The sequence below is a fragment of the Caloenas nicobarica genome, chromosome 3, assembly GCF_036013445.1.
Source record: "Caloenas nicobarica isolate bCalNic1 chromosome 3, bCalNic1.hap1, whole genome shotgun sequence".
NCBI classification, from domain to species: Eukaryota; Metazoa; Chordata; class Aves; order Columbiformes; family Columbidae; genus Caloenas; species Caloenas nicobarica.
The window spans coordinates 25439649-25454195 of record NC_088247.1 but is presented as its reverse complement, the minus strand read 5'-3'; the positions used below and the strand labels follow the sequence as shown (position 1 = coordinate 25454195).

General features: G+C 42.4%; 1 protein-coding gene across 2 annotated transcripts in view; it reads left to right on the top strand.

Annotated features, from left to right (window-relative positions):
• The window catches only part of ELOVL5 (ELOVL fatty acid elongase 5), a 39944-nt gene extending 33913 nt beyond the window's left edge, over window positions 1–6031 (top strand). For both annotated transcript variants that reach the window (XM_065631931.1, XM_065631932.1), the window contains exons 6-8: window positions 416–540; window positions 2500–2634; window positions 4094–6031. In XM_065631931.1, coding sequence (XP_065488003.1) covers window positions 416–540; window positions 2500–2634; window positions 4094–4225 — 392 coding nt within the window. In that variant the 3' untranslated portion in view covers window positions 4226–6031. The remainder of the gene's footprint in view (window positions 1–415; window positions 541–2499; window positions 2635–4093) is intronic.
• Window positions 6032–14547: the final 8516 nt, after the last annotated feature.

Below are 14547 nucleotides of genomic sequence, written 5' to 3'. Positions count from 1 at the left end.
TGAAGATATCTGTTGCTTTTGGTTATAAATGACAAAACAGGCTCTTGCCTGGAAGGAAGTGAAATAAGCCTAAAATTAGATGGATGAAGCTATCAATTGTTGGAAATGCTTACGTGCCTCCTTTTTATCAGCTTCCTCAGTTCCCTTGAGAAGCCGTAATGTAGATGCGAAAAAGAATAAATCAAGGAAACAAACTCGGAAGGCTTGTATAAAGCGCACAGCTGCAAAGCAGCTCAGCCACACCATTGTGTGAGCAGAAGAAAAATCAGGGGAAAAACAAAAAAGCTCTTGCCTGTTTTCTAAGAGAAATCATATTTTAAATAGTAACATTTTGAACTTGTTGTTTTTGTAGGTTCCATGAAACAGCATGTTCCTGGTAATGCAGTGTACTTTTTTTCCTTCGTCCTTTTTTTAGCTTACTTTGGTGCGACACTGAACAGCTTTATCCACGTCCTCATGTACTCCTACTACGGATTGTCTGCTGTTCCAGCGATGCGTCCTTATCTGTGGTGGAAGAAGTACATCACTCAGGGGCAGCTGGTGAGTGATGAGCTCTTCAGTGCTTCAGCCACCTCTCGTATTTGTGATGAGGTCCTCTTGTCTTTACTGAGTTGGAAAATTTTGGCAGGGGGTAGAAGAAGGGAGAATGAAGCCTAGTACCTTCTGCATCTTTAAGTGCCTAAATCACCTTAGAAATCCAGCTTCTGCACCTCCCTTTGCTCTGTTTTTAGGACACCGGGGACTGACAGTGTACACAAATCAGTGCCGAGATCAGTGGGATCTTTCTCCATCTCCCCATGCCATATGGCTGGATGTGTTTGGGAGTCACAGCGCTGGGTTTTCTGGGACTTTCTAGCCAGGGAAGAGGGAGCAGCTTTTCTTCCAAGCCCGCCTGAGCTAGCGTGCTCTTCTCTGTGCTTCGTGGCTCAGGCTGATGTTGAGGTGACAGACCAGAAACCGAGCGCAACGCAGTCCATGGCTAACAAGGCCCTTCATTCTAGTCCTGCAGGACAATGACTTTTCTGTCTCACTTTTGCATGCAGTTGAAAATGGTTTATTCAAAACTGCTCAATATTTCTGGTCTCCTTCTGCACTTCAAACGGGCAGATTTTTTTTTTCTGTTGTAATTCTGTGTTGGACTCCTTGTATCCATTTGTGTTGTTTCCCGTGTGTACAGTGATGAAGCCCAGATGCTGTGTACCAGAGGTGAAAAGAGCAATGAAGTTAAGCAATATGGCACATGCTGTAGTGATACTGCACGAGAGCCAGGTTTCAGCATGTATAACGTGTCAGAACACCACAAGAAAATGTGCATGGGTGTTCTGTCTTCCCTGTTTTGTAGGTGGGGAAGCTGAAGCCTAGAGAGAGACTTTTTTTTTGTTACCTTTCCCCCCAACCTCTGCCTCCCCTTTAGCACCCTCCCAGAGCTGTGAATGGGTTTAATAACATTTGCTGGTGGTGATTAATAATATTTGCTGCCAGCAATTCAGAGTGGTGATTCTCAAAATGTTTTTATTTTTTTAGCACTCTTCCTTCCTGAAGGATGGCCAAGTATTAAAGTATTATAGCAGTGGGGATCATAGCTGGGGGGGGGAAAGGGTATTGGATTGTTGCCTTGTGGCTTTGTTTTTATGGGTTTGTGGGGGGTTTTTTCTTGGGTTTTTTTGTTGGTTTGTTTGTTTGTTTTCTTTTTTTTTCTTGTTGTGGTTTTTTTTTTCCCTCTCCTTCCAGATTTAGGCTCTTCATCCTGGTGGTTGGAGTGCTACAGAGTGCAAGTGTCTCGGTGCCCCGTTCCTCTCCTGGCTATTGTCATAGCTGCTTTCACTGCTCTGCATGCATAGCTGTTAGGGCAGCAACATAGCAGAGCAGAACACAACAGTCTTTCCCTTTTTAAATCAACATTCCCTAATCTGGTAGCCTTCATGTAAGGATGAATTTTGCCTACGGCCCTCTGCAAAAGTTAAGCCCAAACTCTTTTATTCCAAAAGAGATAATTGAAGATAATGAGCCCCAGTCCTCCTCCTTGCCTCCCCAGCTTCCCTGCAGCCTTTACTCCAAAGGCAGTCCCTGTCTGTGGGAGAGGATTTCAGTATCTATGTGTAGACCCAGTGACCTGAAATCTGCTGCAACCAAAGCAGTGAGCTGCAGATCTACTCTGTCAGCATGGTGGAGTCAAACCCTAATGAGCTCTCACTAGGAAGAAGGTGGTCTTAGTTCCTTAGTATATTTATAAATTAGTTCTACATCAGCTACTCTAATGCTCTAAAATGGAACAATATTAATCAAGTAAAACCACTTAAATAACAGGATACCACAACCTGAATGCCCGCTAACCCAGGTTTCCACTGTTAGCGAGACAGAGAAGATAAACTTGTCAAACACACAGCATTACATATTTTTGACTTGTTTTGGAAATAACTAATGAGATTTTGGTCAGTAATGGCTTTTGTTCCTCCTTGTGTTGATGTGCTCCATTTCTCTTTTTTTCTCTCTCCCCAGACTCAGTTTGTCCTGACAATCTTCCAGACCAGCTGTGGTGTCGTTTGGCCATGTGCGTTTCCTCAGGGCTGGCTGTATTTCCAGATTTTTTACATGATTTCTCTGATTATCCTCTTCACAAATTTCTATATTCAGGTAAAAGTAATATTCGTCAACTCTTTGTAGTGTTCTGCTGGCTGTATCACATTGCAAAGCTGTTTACAGCAAGGTAGGCTTGAAAAAGCCTTTTGCCGACTTCCAGTAACACGTGTATGTTCCTAAAGTACTGTATTTGTTGGTCTGCCATCCAATTTTGAAACGTCTGATGTTTTGTATCCACAATTTCAGTAAGCAGAGTGGCACAAAGAGGTGCTTTACTAATGCAATTTTAACTGCAGGTAAGGGAGAGAAAGACCTTTATTGAAGCAACAGCTTTCCAGTCTGAAATAAAAAGCAGCCTGTGAAGCACTCAACGGAATTGTTCATTACTGCTCTTACAAGGGGAAATGCTTGTTTTATACCCAGGGAAAGTTCCCAAACTCCCAACATGCAGACATCTGGTTTCGACTCACCTTTACAGGCATTTGTCTGTATTCCCATATGAAAAATTAGCGGTTTGAGTTGTGTTCCTACAAAACTGATTTCATGCATGAACAGATCCAGGCTTGATATGTGTTATTCTGAGTAGTTCATGATCAGGCTCTGTGCAAAGATGTACCCATCTTCAGAAAATCAAACCAACACGGCCTACTGCCCCCAAACAAGCAAACTCTGTTATGTATTTTAAATGTATCTTGAAAGATTTGGGCATTTTGGGTCTGGAAAGAGTGATTCATGGGAGGAAGCACAGCGGCTTCCCTATCTGATCTTCCAGTACTTGTTAAAATCAGTCCCGTGGTTTGTATCACTTGCTGCATATGAACATGCTAATCAAACATGATAGTATATTCCAAATATGACTTGACTGTCTTCATCAATTTTACTCGTATTTTAACTTTTAACCATTTAACTTTCTTTCTCACACACATATTTTGGGCAATGCATTCTTGTCAGGTGACTGAGCCCCTTTGACAAAGCCTAATTCATGTATATATTTTCATTGTCTGTAATTTTTTTGCGTGTGTCCCAAGCCTCTGTGATCCTGTTAGTTTCTGCTTCCCATGCTGGCCAGTGCAAGTTCCTTTCACATTTCTGTCTCTGAACTTCCCTCACTGTTCGTGTTTACCCGCTTCTTGTTCTGGCTTTCATCGAGGTACCGTCACCTGCAGTGCATCAAACCTCCTTCCTCGCTTGTCATTTTGACTATATTCTTATGCCATAGCCTGCTCATAAAGTCACTTCCTTTGTTTCTAATTTACTCTTAACAATACCAATGCTACCATCATACTACCAAGCGTTTTTCTTTTCCAGTGAACTAATTCTCTTGCTGTGATGAATGAAAGGCACAGTGTAGCCTCATACACAAAAAGTGGTAGAGCTTGTGAGACTCTGCTACCCGCACAAAGTCTTTAAAAATGATGGATGGGAGTTTACTTTCGTGTTTCTAGAGTTACGGTGAGGAAGCGGTTATTTATATCTATTTAAGCAAAAGCATGTGTCTTTCCATATATTCTAGACTTACAACAAGAAGGCGTCCTCGAGGAGGAAAGAGTATCAGAACGGTTCTACGGCCACTGCGAATGGGTACACAAACAGCTTTTCTTCCCTTGAAAACAATGTGAAACAAAGGAAACAAAGGAAGGATTGAACACCAAACTGAAAAACCATTTTGATAACCCCAACAACAAAATCATCTGATTGTAAGCACAATAAGAGTTGTGCACTAATACTCTAACAGCTACTGTAACTATTCCTGCCTAGAATAGTGTGACTTATGTAGGACTTAACCAGTGCAAACACCCTAGAAACTGTATACAGAACATAAGAGTAGGTTAAAGTTTAAAAATAATTCTGGGCTGTCACTGACCCTGCTATAGACTGTGGAAGGGAGTATTATCGTAGTATCCGACACTGCTGTTGCCTTACTAGTCTATATGATAGGTGCTGAATTATGATTCACGATTTGAAAACACTGTAATCTAAACCTCCTTTTTTTTTTTTTTTTTTTACTGTAGATCATGCATGTGATTGTAGAGGTAATTTGTACAATGCTGGTTTCAGTAGATAAACACACATGCCTTAAATTAAAAGCAGGGCCCAAAGCTTATTTTACTGGTTTAAAAATTAGAGTATGTTTCAGCTTTTCAGTTGACTGGCTTTTTATTAAAAAGTCATTTAGAAGAATCCATTGATCATTTTACTGTTCTGTATGTGATACACGATGTTACGTATCTCTTACGCAATACAGTGAAATCGGAAATGGCACATTTAGTTTTGTATATTTGGCTTTAACTGACTAAACAGTCACAAACCAGATGGAAAAGTTATTTTACCTTTTTAATAGATCTTATTTTTTTATTTGAGGTATGTCACTAATGTAAAATTAATTGGCGCTTACACAGTCCAGTAAGATTTAAGTATTGTCTCTAAGGTTTAGAGTGTATACAGGATGGACCCATCTTTTTTTTTTAATCTTTTTTCTTATTTTTCTTGTCTCTGAGAATTCTTAAATGCTAAATGCGAAGTGGTTTTTAATATGGAAACTGGCAGAATTTCAAGTGTTATTACCATAGCCATATCCATGTTTTACGAGCTACTGTTGAAGTCTGTGACATATCCAAAAGTGTATTTAAAAATGAAGACAGAAAGATGCTTTTCTGGTGGAATTGTCGGTATTTAAGTTGGTATCTGTACTGTTCTTCTTGTAGTGTATGTTCATTTTTAAAATGTGCCTAACACAAAAATGTGGGTGTTTTTTTTTTCCCCGAACAAGCAAAATTAAACAATCTTAAGTCATACCTAATGTTTTTTAAATGTTACTGAAATGTGCTGGCAATGTCTGTTTCTGTAATGTGAGTTGTGTATATCACCAGTAATGTTTTGGCTTGTTATCTGAAGATTTGGTTGGAGTGTTTGTTAAAGTTACTCCTTCTTGTAAAATCTTGCCTTGCACGTATGAGGAGTCAGTTGCAAAGCCAATATCTATTGCTGGTATTCCAGCACCTGCTGTGGTGGAGTTTGGCTGATGAATATTTTATTCATTTAGCTATGAAAAATTGAATTGTGCAAGACATTCTGCTGATTATTGCTCGTTTGACTATTTGGGTTTTGATATTTATATAAATGCCAGTTTTAATGTTTAATTTTTTTTAATGAAATCTTTTTAAAAATTTTTGCACATCTCTTAGGGAATTAATAAGTTCTACTAGCCTTGTGGGTTTTCATTCCTTGTTCTGAAGGAGACGGTGTCTGTTATGTTTACATTATCAAAACTTGTGCGTATGTCTTCATTTCTAGGTACTGGTTTGCAGAGTCTTTACATAGCTCAGTACAGCAGCTATAATGTTCAAAATAGGCTGTCTAAATGTGCTAGAAATAAACCCCTGGCTCATCTGAATATACCTACATTGTTAATGTTTGACATGGTTTAATCATTAAAATACTTTTGATGATCTCTGCCTGAATCCTGGTGGGTTTGTGCAGATTTAATGCGTTGCCCCATCCTGCGTCCGGCCAAGGAGGAGCTGTTGTGATGGAAGGAAAGCTGCAGATATTCAGAGAAATTTAGAGCACCAGAGATCTGGTAACAAATTCCATACAGAAACCTTTGGGTGTTACTAACCACTGTTCCCTTGCCTGGCTACAGAAATACTTGTCTGTGGATTAAACCTCCCACTGGGGTGGCTGACTCACTGAGTGCAGAGCAGCCCGAATGGCTCTGAGATGATCAATGCTGGGAGCAAAGCTTAACATGGCTGAGATGGACTTTCCACCTCAAATGTCCTGTCTATAAAATGGGAATAACACCTCTCTCCAGAATGGGAGCATTTTTGCAATTTCCATATAGCTCCTCTTGCTCTTAAGCGATGATTTCTGAGCCTTCTCCAATTTGAATCTTTAATCAGTACATTGCAACAAGCCCAGATAGCTTGGAGATGGATTTGGTGGAAACAGAACTACCTGCATAGCTGGCTGTCATCTCACTTGCAGGCTTTTAATGCAAGAAACATAGACCACGGAAATGGGGTTTGTGCTTTGAGTGAAAGGCTCAGAGGTTTCATGCTTCGCTGGTCTGTGTGAGAGAGCTCCAAATGCCTGAGATGGTTGCTGGGACAGTTTTTGATCCTGCATGTCCAAATTCAACTGAGCCAGACCTGCAGGGAGTACCTGGAAGGCAGAAGCCACAGCACCAACCTGGCCTTCGCTGGGCAGCCAGGGGCAGCTGGGCTGCTGTGCTCCAGACCTGGCCTTCAAGGCCAGGGGCACATGGTGACAAAACGTGATGGCCACCACGTAAACCCAGTGACTTTGTCCAAAACTGGCAGGAGCTGTGGTCTTGGGAAGAATGTAGCATCAGTAGCATTCACACCTGCATGTCAGAGGATGGTGGCTCCTGGGTACTCTTCTGGAGTCTCAGCAGCAGCTGTAGAGTGTCCCAAGAGCTGCAGGGGTTAGATCAGACACCACTTCACCATAACCAACAACCAGACTGACAGACAGAGGCAGGGGCCTGGGTCTGTATACCTGTGATTGGCACTTGGGATCAAGAGTCCTCTGAAAGGGCTTTTTGAGTCGGAAAGGCTGGAGAGACACAAAAAGACCACCTGCTGCCAATGGGACAGAGGTGTCATGTAAAGCAGGCTGAGGAGAAAGAAACACATCAGTTTCCAGAGAGGGAATGACCAAAATTCAAACTTTGATGTTAAGATCTCACACACCTCATGAACTTCCCATACTTGGGCGCTGACACATTTCATGATGGAGAGGGAGGTGAACACTTTTAAGCTGTGACTGGTACAGGTGAACTCAAACATCTAGAGCGTAGCTTTTCTTACAGCTGTCCTGGCGTGAAGACCCTGAATGTCATGGAGGTACCAGCCACTCCTGGGGTGACTCGTCCCCTGGTTGCTCAGGAGCTGGGATTCCTGGAGTTTGCAGGGGGCAGTGGAAAAGCAGAGAACCATTCTGGAAATCCAGGAAATCTCTCTGGTCGACTGTGTGTTTTACTTACCTAATGCCAAGGCAGACTTCAAGTAAGCGCTGGAGCTTCTGATAGGACTTCTGCCACCAAAATCGGGGCAAAGAAACCCCCAAAGCCTAAAACCTGATGGAGAGCTCTCCAGGGGTTGCCTCTACCTTTGATATTTGGTAGTTGTATTGAGGCATAAGTTGATACAAATGTGTGTGTGTTGCATGTCACCGGAATGTATGTTGTTATAAGGTATGCGTTATTCAAAAAAGAGATGTAAAAATAAGGTAGACGCTGAAGAGAAATGTAAATAACGCCAGAGGCCAAATTACTTTGACAATGTGGGTTCTGCTGGGAATCTCCCAGAAGCAGTGCAGGGGTGATTGACAAATGGCTAGAGATCTTGTGTTAGACAAGTGCTGCTGAGAGTTGTGTTGGTACAGAAGATTAACTTCGGTTGTTACTGTCATCCTCTTGCCAAGAGTTACTGAACCAACAAAGGTGATTAGTCATAATCATCAGGATGTCGCAAGAACTGGTTTAAAAAGCAAACTTGAATTCAAGTTTGAACGTTAAATCCATTTAAATTAAATAGATGGATATACAAAAGAAGATACATATGTTTCTCAATTTCAATACAGCAAGTCTGGATGAGCAAGAGAAGCCAGAGTCCCAGGATCTCTCAAAACACAACAGTAGCAGAGGCATTATATTTTAAGTCAAAGGTGTTAAAATAATCTCAAAGAGAAGGGGGGAAATGAGTAACAAAGGTCCAGTTAAAAAAAAAAAAAAGTGTTTTGTTTAAGTCAGTCGAGCTGGGATGTGGAGAAAGAGGAAAAAGAATTACACGTCTTGTGTTTCAAGGATATATCATGTACATACTATGTTTTCTGTAGGCAGAATATTAAAAAGTAGCACCTGGTAACTGGTAGGCTCAACAGCCTAATTTCAGTATGATGAAAGACTTCAGAATAAATGGAAAGAATGTTTGAGTACAAGGAAGTAAACAGAAAATGGGAGAAAAAAATGTAACAGGTTTTCCAGAAGTGATCGCGCTTGACATACCAATATTGTTGTTTAATAAAAAAATACTGTGTAGACAAAGGTATTCCATCCATCTGGGATAGGTACTACTTCTAATCTTGGAAATTATTGTCTAAACTAGAAGGTGCGGTGACCGGCAACAGGATCTATGGACAAGAAAGGATCAGACTGATGAGAAGGTGATTTGTCTCAATGCTTTCAGCCTGAAGGGAGCTTATTAATAATGTTTTTAGCCGTGATCTTGGTATAAGAAGTAGGAATATTTGCAGTCATGTTTGCAGATGACAACAGGAGGAAGCACTGTCAGTGCCGAGGAGGATTACGTATCCTACAGCAACAAGCAGGTGACCTTGATGGCCGCAGTAAAAGAGACAGGATGAGTGTAAATCCCCTTTTAGGGACCAGTAACAGAGCTGCTACTATGAAAAGAAAGGGGGAAAAAATCTTATTTGCTAATCAGTCTTTGATAGAAAGAGGAACGTGCTAGAGTGGGAGGGTGAGGCTGAGGCCCTGATGGGGCTTCCTTTTGATGAGTACAGGTTTTTCCCCCACTATGGTCACCTACTCTCAAGAAAACTGGTTCTAAAAGATCAGCCGTACAGAAGAGTTACTGGGATGGTCAGAGAAATGGAGAAGTCTTGCAAAATGGGAATGGAGCAAGACCAAGGTTGAGAGGGAATGTAATCACAGCCTATCACTATGATAATTGTGTAAGCTAACCAGGAGTAAACATAGGATAGAAATTGGAAGTGGGCCTTTGTTAGTGGAATACGGCTCTGGAGCAGTTTTCCTGTAAAAGTAGCGTGAAGGCCTGAGGGTTTGCTTGAAGATGGGGCACTGGCCACTTCTAAAGTTTGTAGGACTCCCTGGTGTCCCACTCTGCCTTCTGGCAAAATGCAGCTGTTGGTGCCTCTATGAAAGTATATTTAAGAAAGGGCAAAACACCACCCAGCAGAGAGAGGAGTGAAGACAGAGGTGTGAGAAACAACCCTGCAGACACCAAGGTGAGAGAAGAAGAAGGGGAGGAGGTGGCCCAGGAACTAGAGCAGATTCCCTCAGCAGGGACCACACCAGAGCAGATATCCACACCACAGCCTGTGAAGGACCACATGATGGAGCAAGTGGACATGCCCTGAAGGAACTGCAGCTTGAGGAGAGCCCACGCTGGAGCAAGTTTGTCCTGAGGAACTGCAGCCCATGAGAAGGTCCCAGGCTGGAGCAAGAGGAGAAAGGAGTGGCAGAGAGGAGCTGTTATGGACTGACCACAGTCCCCCACACCACCTTGAGCAGGGAGGAGGTGGAGGGGTTGGGAATGAAGGAGTGAAGATGAGCCTTGGAAGAAGGGTGTATGGGGAAAGTGGTTTAGTTTTTGTCTTTGTTTCTCACCATTCAACTCCATTTTAATCGGTAATGAATTAAATTATTTTTCCCCAAATCCATTTTGCCTGTGATGATTATTGGTGAGTGACCTCCCTGTCTTTATCTCAACCCACGAGCTTTTTGTCTTATTCCTACCCCACTCCCCGAGTCCTGTTGAGGACAGGGAGAGAGCAGCTGGGTGGGTGTCTGCTGCTGGCCAAGGTCACCCCACCCCACCTGGGCACTTTTTCTTCTTACAAACCCAACAGTGTGGGCAGAAGGCAGCTTCCTCTATTGCAAGGAAGATCCACCAAAGGCTGCGAGGCACCACCGCACCAGAAAGTATAGCCTAAAGGGAATCGGCCAACGTGTTACAGCTGGAACTTTTGTAGTCTGGGAAAACATGCTCAGTAGAGTAATGCAATTGTTTGTGTTTTGGTTTGGTTTGGTTTTTAACCTTGCTTCTTCCAAATCTAATTCTTGTTTCTAAGTATCTGGCCCATAATTCTTGGAAAGTTTTTAAAGGCAGTGGAGGAACCTTCTGTTTGCTGAGGGAAGGTACCCCAGTGGTGTCATGTGTGGAGGAAGCCCATGGTCAGCAGAAAGGTCCTAAATGTCCTTGTGAGATGAAATGCCTCACACCCTGAGCTGGAGCTCCTGCTTTTCAATCAGGGATGGTGTGGATGTGTCACATTGAGAAATGCAAAATCGTTCGGGTTGCATTTCATTTGGGAACAGGTAAAGCTTGAAAGGAACTGAATCTGTTGATGTAAAAATGCAATCCCATATGAGTTGTCTCCACCTGTGTATTTGCTGCTCCTGAGTTGGCGTAATGGGGAAAGCACAACCCCTGCGGCACAGTTGCACTATTACTGCCTTAGACTTGTCTAAGTGGATATTCACAGCATTCCTTCTAGGATTAGCCTGCACCAGAGATAATGCTACGTGGGGATAAATTACACAGTAAAAGTATTTAAGGTGAAACCAAGTGAAAATTTTTCCACGCATACTGAAGTGAGGTGTCGTGGTATTTGTGCAGTTTATTGGACATCTGGTGTCTCATCCTATTTAACAAGCGGGAAGCTGTGTCTTCATGAACTGCTCTGTCTACCACTAGAAGCCAAATTTTACTAAATGCTACTAATTCAATTTTACCAGCTGTTGTAGGAAATCAGAATCTCAGCTCACATGGGAGAAACAGGAGCTTTTTGAAAAGAAAAAAAAAAATCTGTAGCCTATGCAGTTACCTAAGCATTTTGCTTCCTTTAAAATCAATAGGATCTCAGTGCTTCAGGGCCTTTCTAGGTCTAAGTACCTAACATGTTTCTGTACCTTTAGAAAGGATTGCCTCTCTGAAAGATCTTCCGTTAATTTTTCAATTTACTTTGCTTCCCACAGTGCTCGGGGTTGGGAGAAACAGCAGCTGGACACATCTTCGATGCAAATGCACTTTTCCTCAGTGGAATAGTGATGAGTTTGCAGAAAAGACCAGGAAATACCTCCCATGCATACAGATGGCAGAACTATTATCAGCTATTATCAGCTTTGTTGCCCTTTTAAAGGAAAGTTTGTAAAGATTTTTGCAAATCATAATGAAAAAGATGCCTCTCTCCTCAGAAGTTTAAACAAAAAGCTAAGAAGTCATCGTTACACTCTGGTTTCCACGCTAAGTAAATGGGAAGAACTGCTGCCCGTTTCCACTGTTGTAAGAAGATTTTTAAATGAGTGGAAACTCCTGAAACAAGGCCAGGTGATTTGGTGACAGATGCTCTGCATGGTTTGTCAACATTTTTCCAATATGCAGTATTAACCAAAAGTTCATTTGCAACACAGGAAAATCAGAATAATTAAGAACTAACACCTGTTTGGTCAGAAAGGAGTGAGATACAAGGTTTTCCAAAAACTTCCAAAAGAAGCATGGAGCCAACTACACAGCTTCAGCTAGCCGGAGCACTTGGAAAGAAATTATAGCCAATGTGAGATTTTACTGTATGAAGTAGAAATAAAAAACAACCCCCAAACCAGCTAAACAAATAAAAACCCCTAAACCTTTTATGACCAAAACCCACATACTCCAACCTGCCAAAACAAACAAACAAGATCCCCCAAACATGATTATATTAAATTTTGCTGTCTGGCCTCAGAGGTAAAGAGAGCAGCTCTAAGCAGCGTCTGTAGAGGTGTTTTCTCTTACGCAGACGATTGTAAGGAGGTTTAAGAACATAAGCATATCTGCCAAAAATCAGGTCTGGTTAAACCCAGGACTGGTGCCAGCCTTGCAGGCCAAGGGGAAGCAGAGGAGGTGGTTGTGAGACCCCAGGATCCAAAAGCAGGGGGGTAACTCGGGAATGTGCGCCCGCAGAGATGCTCTCTCCTGGTGGCACCCGTGAGGTGACAGTAGGGACAGGCTGGTGACAGTGGGGACAGGCTTGTGCCTGTCTGCAAGGTAGAACCAGAGGAATTTCATAAAAAGATGGAAATGAGACCAGTGACAAACATGCCAGCATTTAGTACAAGCAAGGGTGGCATATAATTATTTACATTGTCATACAGGTTTCACAGCTGGAGACTTTTCCCTTGCAATTGCACTGTAGTATGTTCTTCAAAACCACATTTAGCCCCTTTTTAAAAGAGGACAAAAAGGTAAGGTTTAGGTAAACAAAGCTCCCACCCTATATTGGAAACATCTGCACAGTAGTTCCTAGTAGAACAGATGATCAAAGTATAATTAATTTTGCATAACAGAGACAAGAATAAAATATTAATAGCATGTTGCCCTTTATTCACCACTGCAAAGATTTTGTAATCAAGAGCTTTTCCTAGTGTGGAAACAGGGATCGTAAATGAAGAGGAGATTAAAAGCAAGCATATCCTATCCTACATAATGGCTTATATGATGCATCTAACCTTGACTACACAAATAACCTTGGGAGCGCTGGCTTTCGGGGAAAACAGGAGCTGTTTTGATTAAAATTATCAGAATGCAGATCTGTGCATCCTGATACCCAGGGCTATTTCAGATAATCTTATGGTTAGAGGTGAAAGAATGCATTTAAGCAGGGAGGAAGAAAAATAAAGGAACAAACTAATTAAACTCAGCCCAAATCTCAAATGTATTTTTACGTGAAAGCTTAACCTGTAATGATTATTAATATAATACATCACCAGCTGCCCAGCACATACAAGTGGCTGGTAATTATTTAATATCATTCAGTATTTATTGTGCTTTATACCAGATAAATTTGGGTGAGCAAAATCCAAAATGTCTGGCCTTCGAGGAGGGCCAGGAAGGGTGATGCTGGGACAGCATCTCCTTTGTCTTACAGAACAAAGCGTCCTCCCTGCTCTGACACCTCGGAGTTCTTCAGGTCTGACTGACTCACCTGTGAGCAAATGTGAAAATGTACAGAATTAGGGGAATATAGAAAAAAGTGAGCTTCTAGAGCAGTGTGGTGAGTGAGGAATGAAGAGGTTTGGTTATATTAATTAGAATTAATGATAATCAAGCTCCTGCAGTTGTCCAGAGATCACAGCTGGACTGGGCAAAAACCACCACTGGCCCCTTCTGTTGAGCAAAGCAGGAGGCTATTTAGGAAAAAATGAGGGAACATGGCCTAGTGGAAAACTTTTGGAGGAGGCAGAGGACACATAAACTGTCAGAAGAAAAATGTAATGAGGAGAGAGAGAGTTTGGCGGGCAAGAAAGAAGAGTGCCCTGATGGCAGTTTTCAGAACAGAGGCGGGAAGAGAAACTGGAGAATGTGAACTGAATTGCTCTCATTTCCAGCAAGGTGAAGGGGATTCTGCATAGACGTGAAGACAACACCAGAGCGGTATTCTGATCAGCTGTATTTACTGTCTGTCTCAGCAGTGGGCGATTGATGAACACCCAAAAGCATCCCTGCCATGTGCAGGGCAGCTGCAGCTCAGCCTTGATGCAAGGGTAGGTTTCCTTCAAGCAGTGCCAAGACGTGTGTTCACTGTCGTTACTCCTTTCTTCCTTTGGCTTTATGTCACATGGGCGCATCCACCGTCTGGGCATGGTTTTGCTTCTCGGGGTGTTATTTTGGGTCAAATGATTACCAAGTCAGCTGGCAATCATGCTGCCTCTCTTCCTCTTGCCTCCACAGAAACCTGGTGGTGGACTTCAACCACATATACTGATGTTGCTGTTTACTAGTCACACCTCATGGAGTAGGTTATCTGGCAATGTTTTTCTCACTGAAAGCTCTTCTGCATCTTATATATCTTGTTTCTGGTCTTGATGGCTCTCACTGAGTAGGATCATTTAAAATATTGAATAGAGGGAAAATAGGTTGACATTCAAGGTGGCACAAATATCATCCCAATACCAATGTTGAAACAAGTGCTGCAACTGCCGGTGGTCATGTTAACCCTTGACACCTTTCAGATAGAGTGGTTTGGCTAGCTGCAGGTTGTCGGAGATGTCTGCCTCCTGGTACTCGTTCTCTGTCCTGGGCAATGGCAATCCTGGGCGAAAACTGAAATTCGGTGGAGTGTGGGGGCAATGGGAGAGGAAGGAAAATGGTGCTGGTTTTCCTCCTCTCCTTGGTCCCGCTGACCTCCCCAGGTCCATCC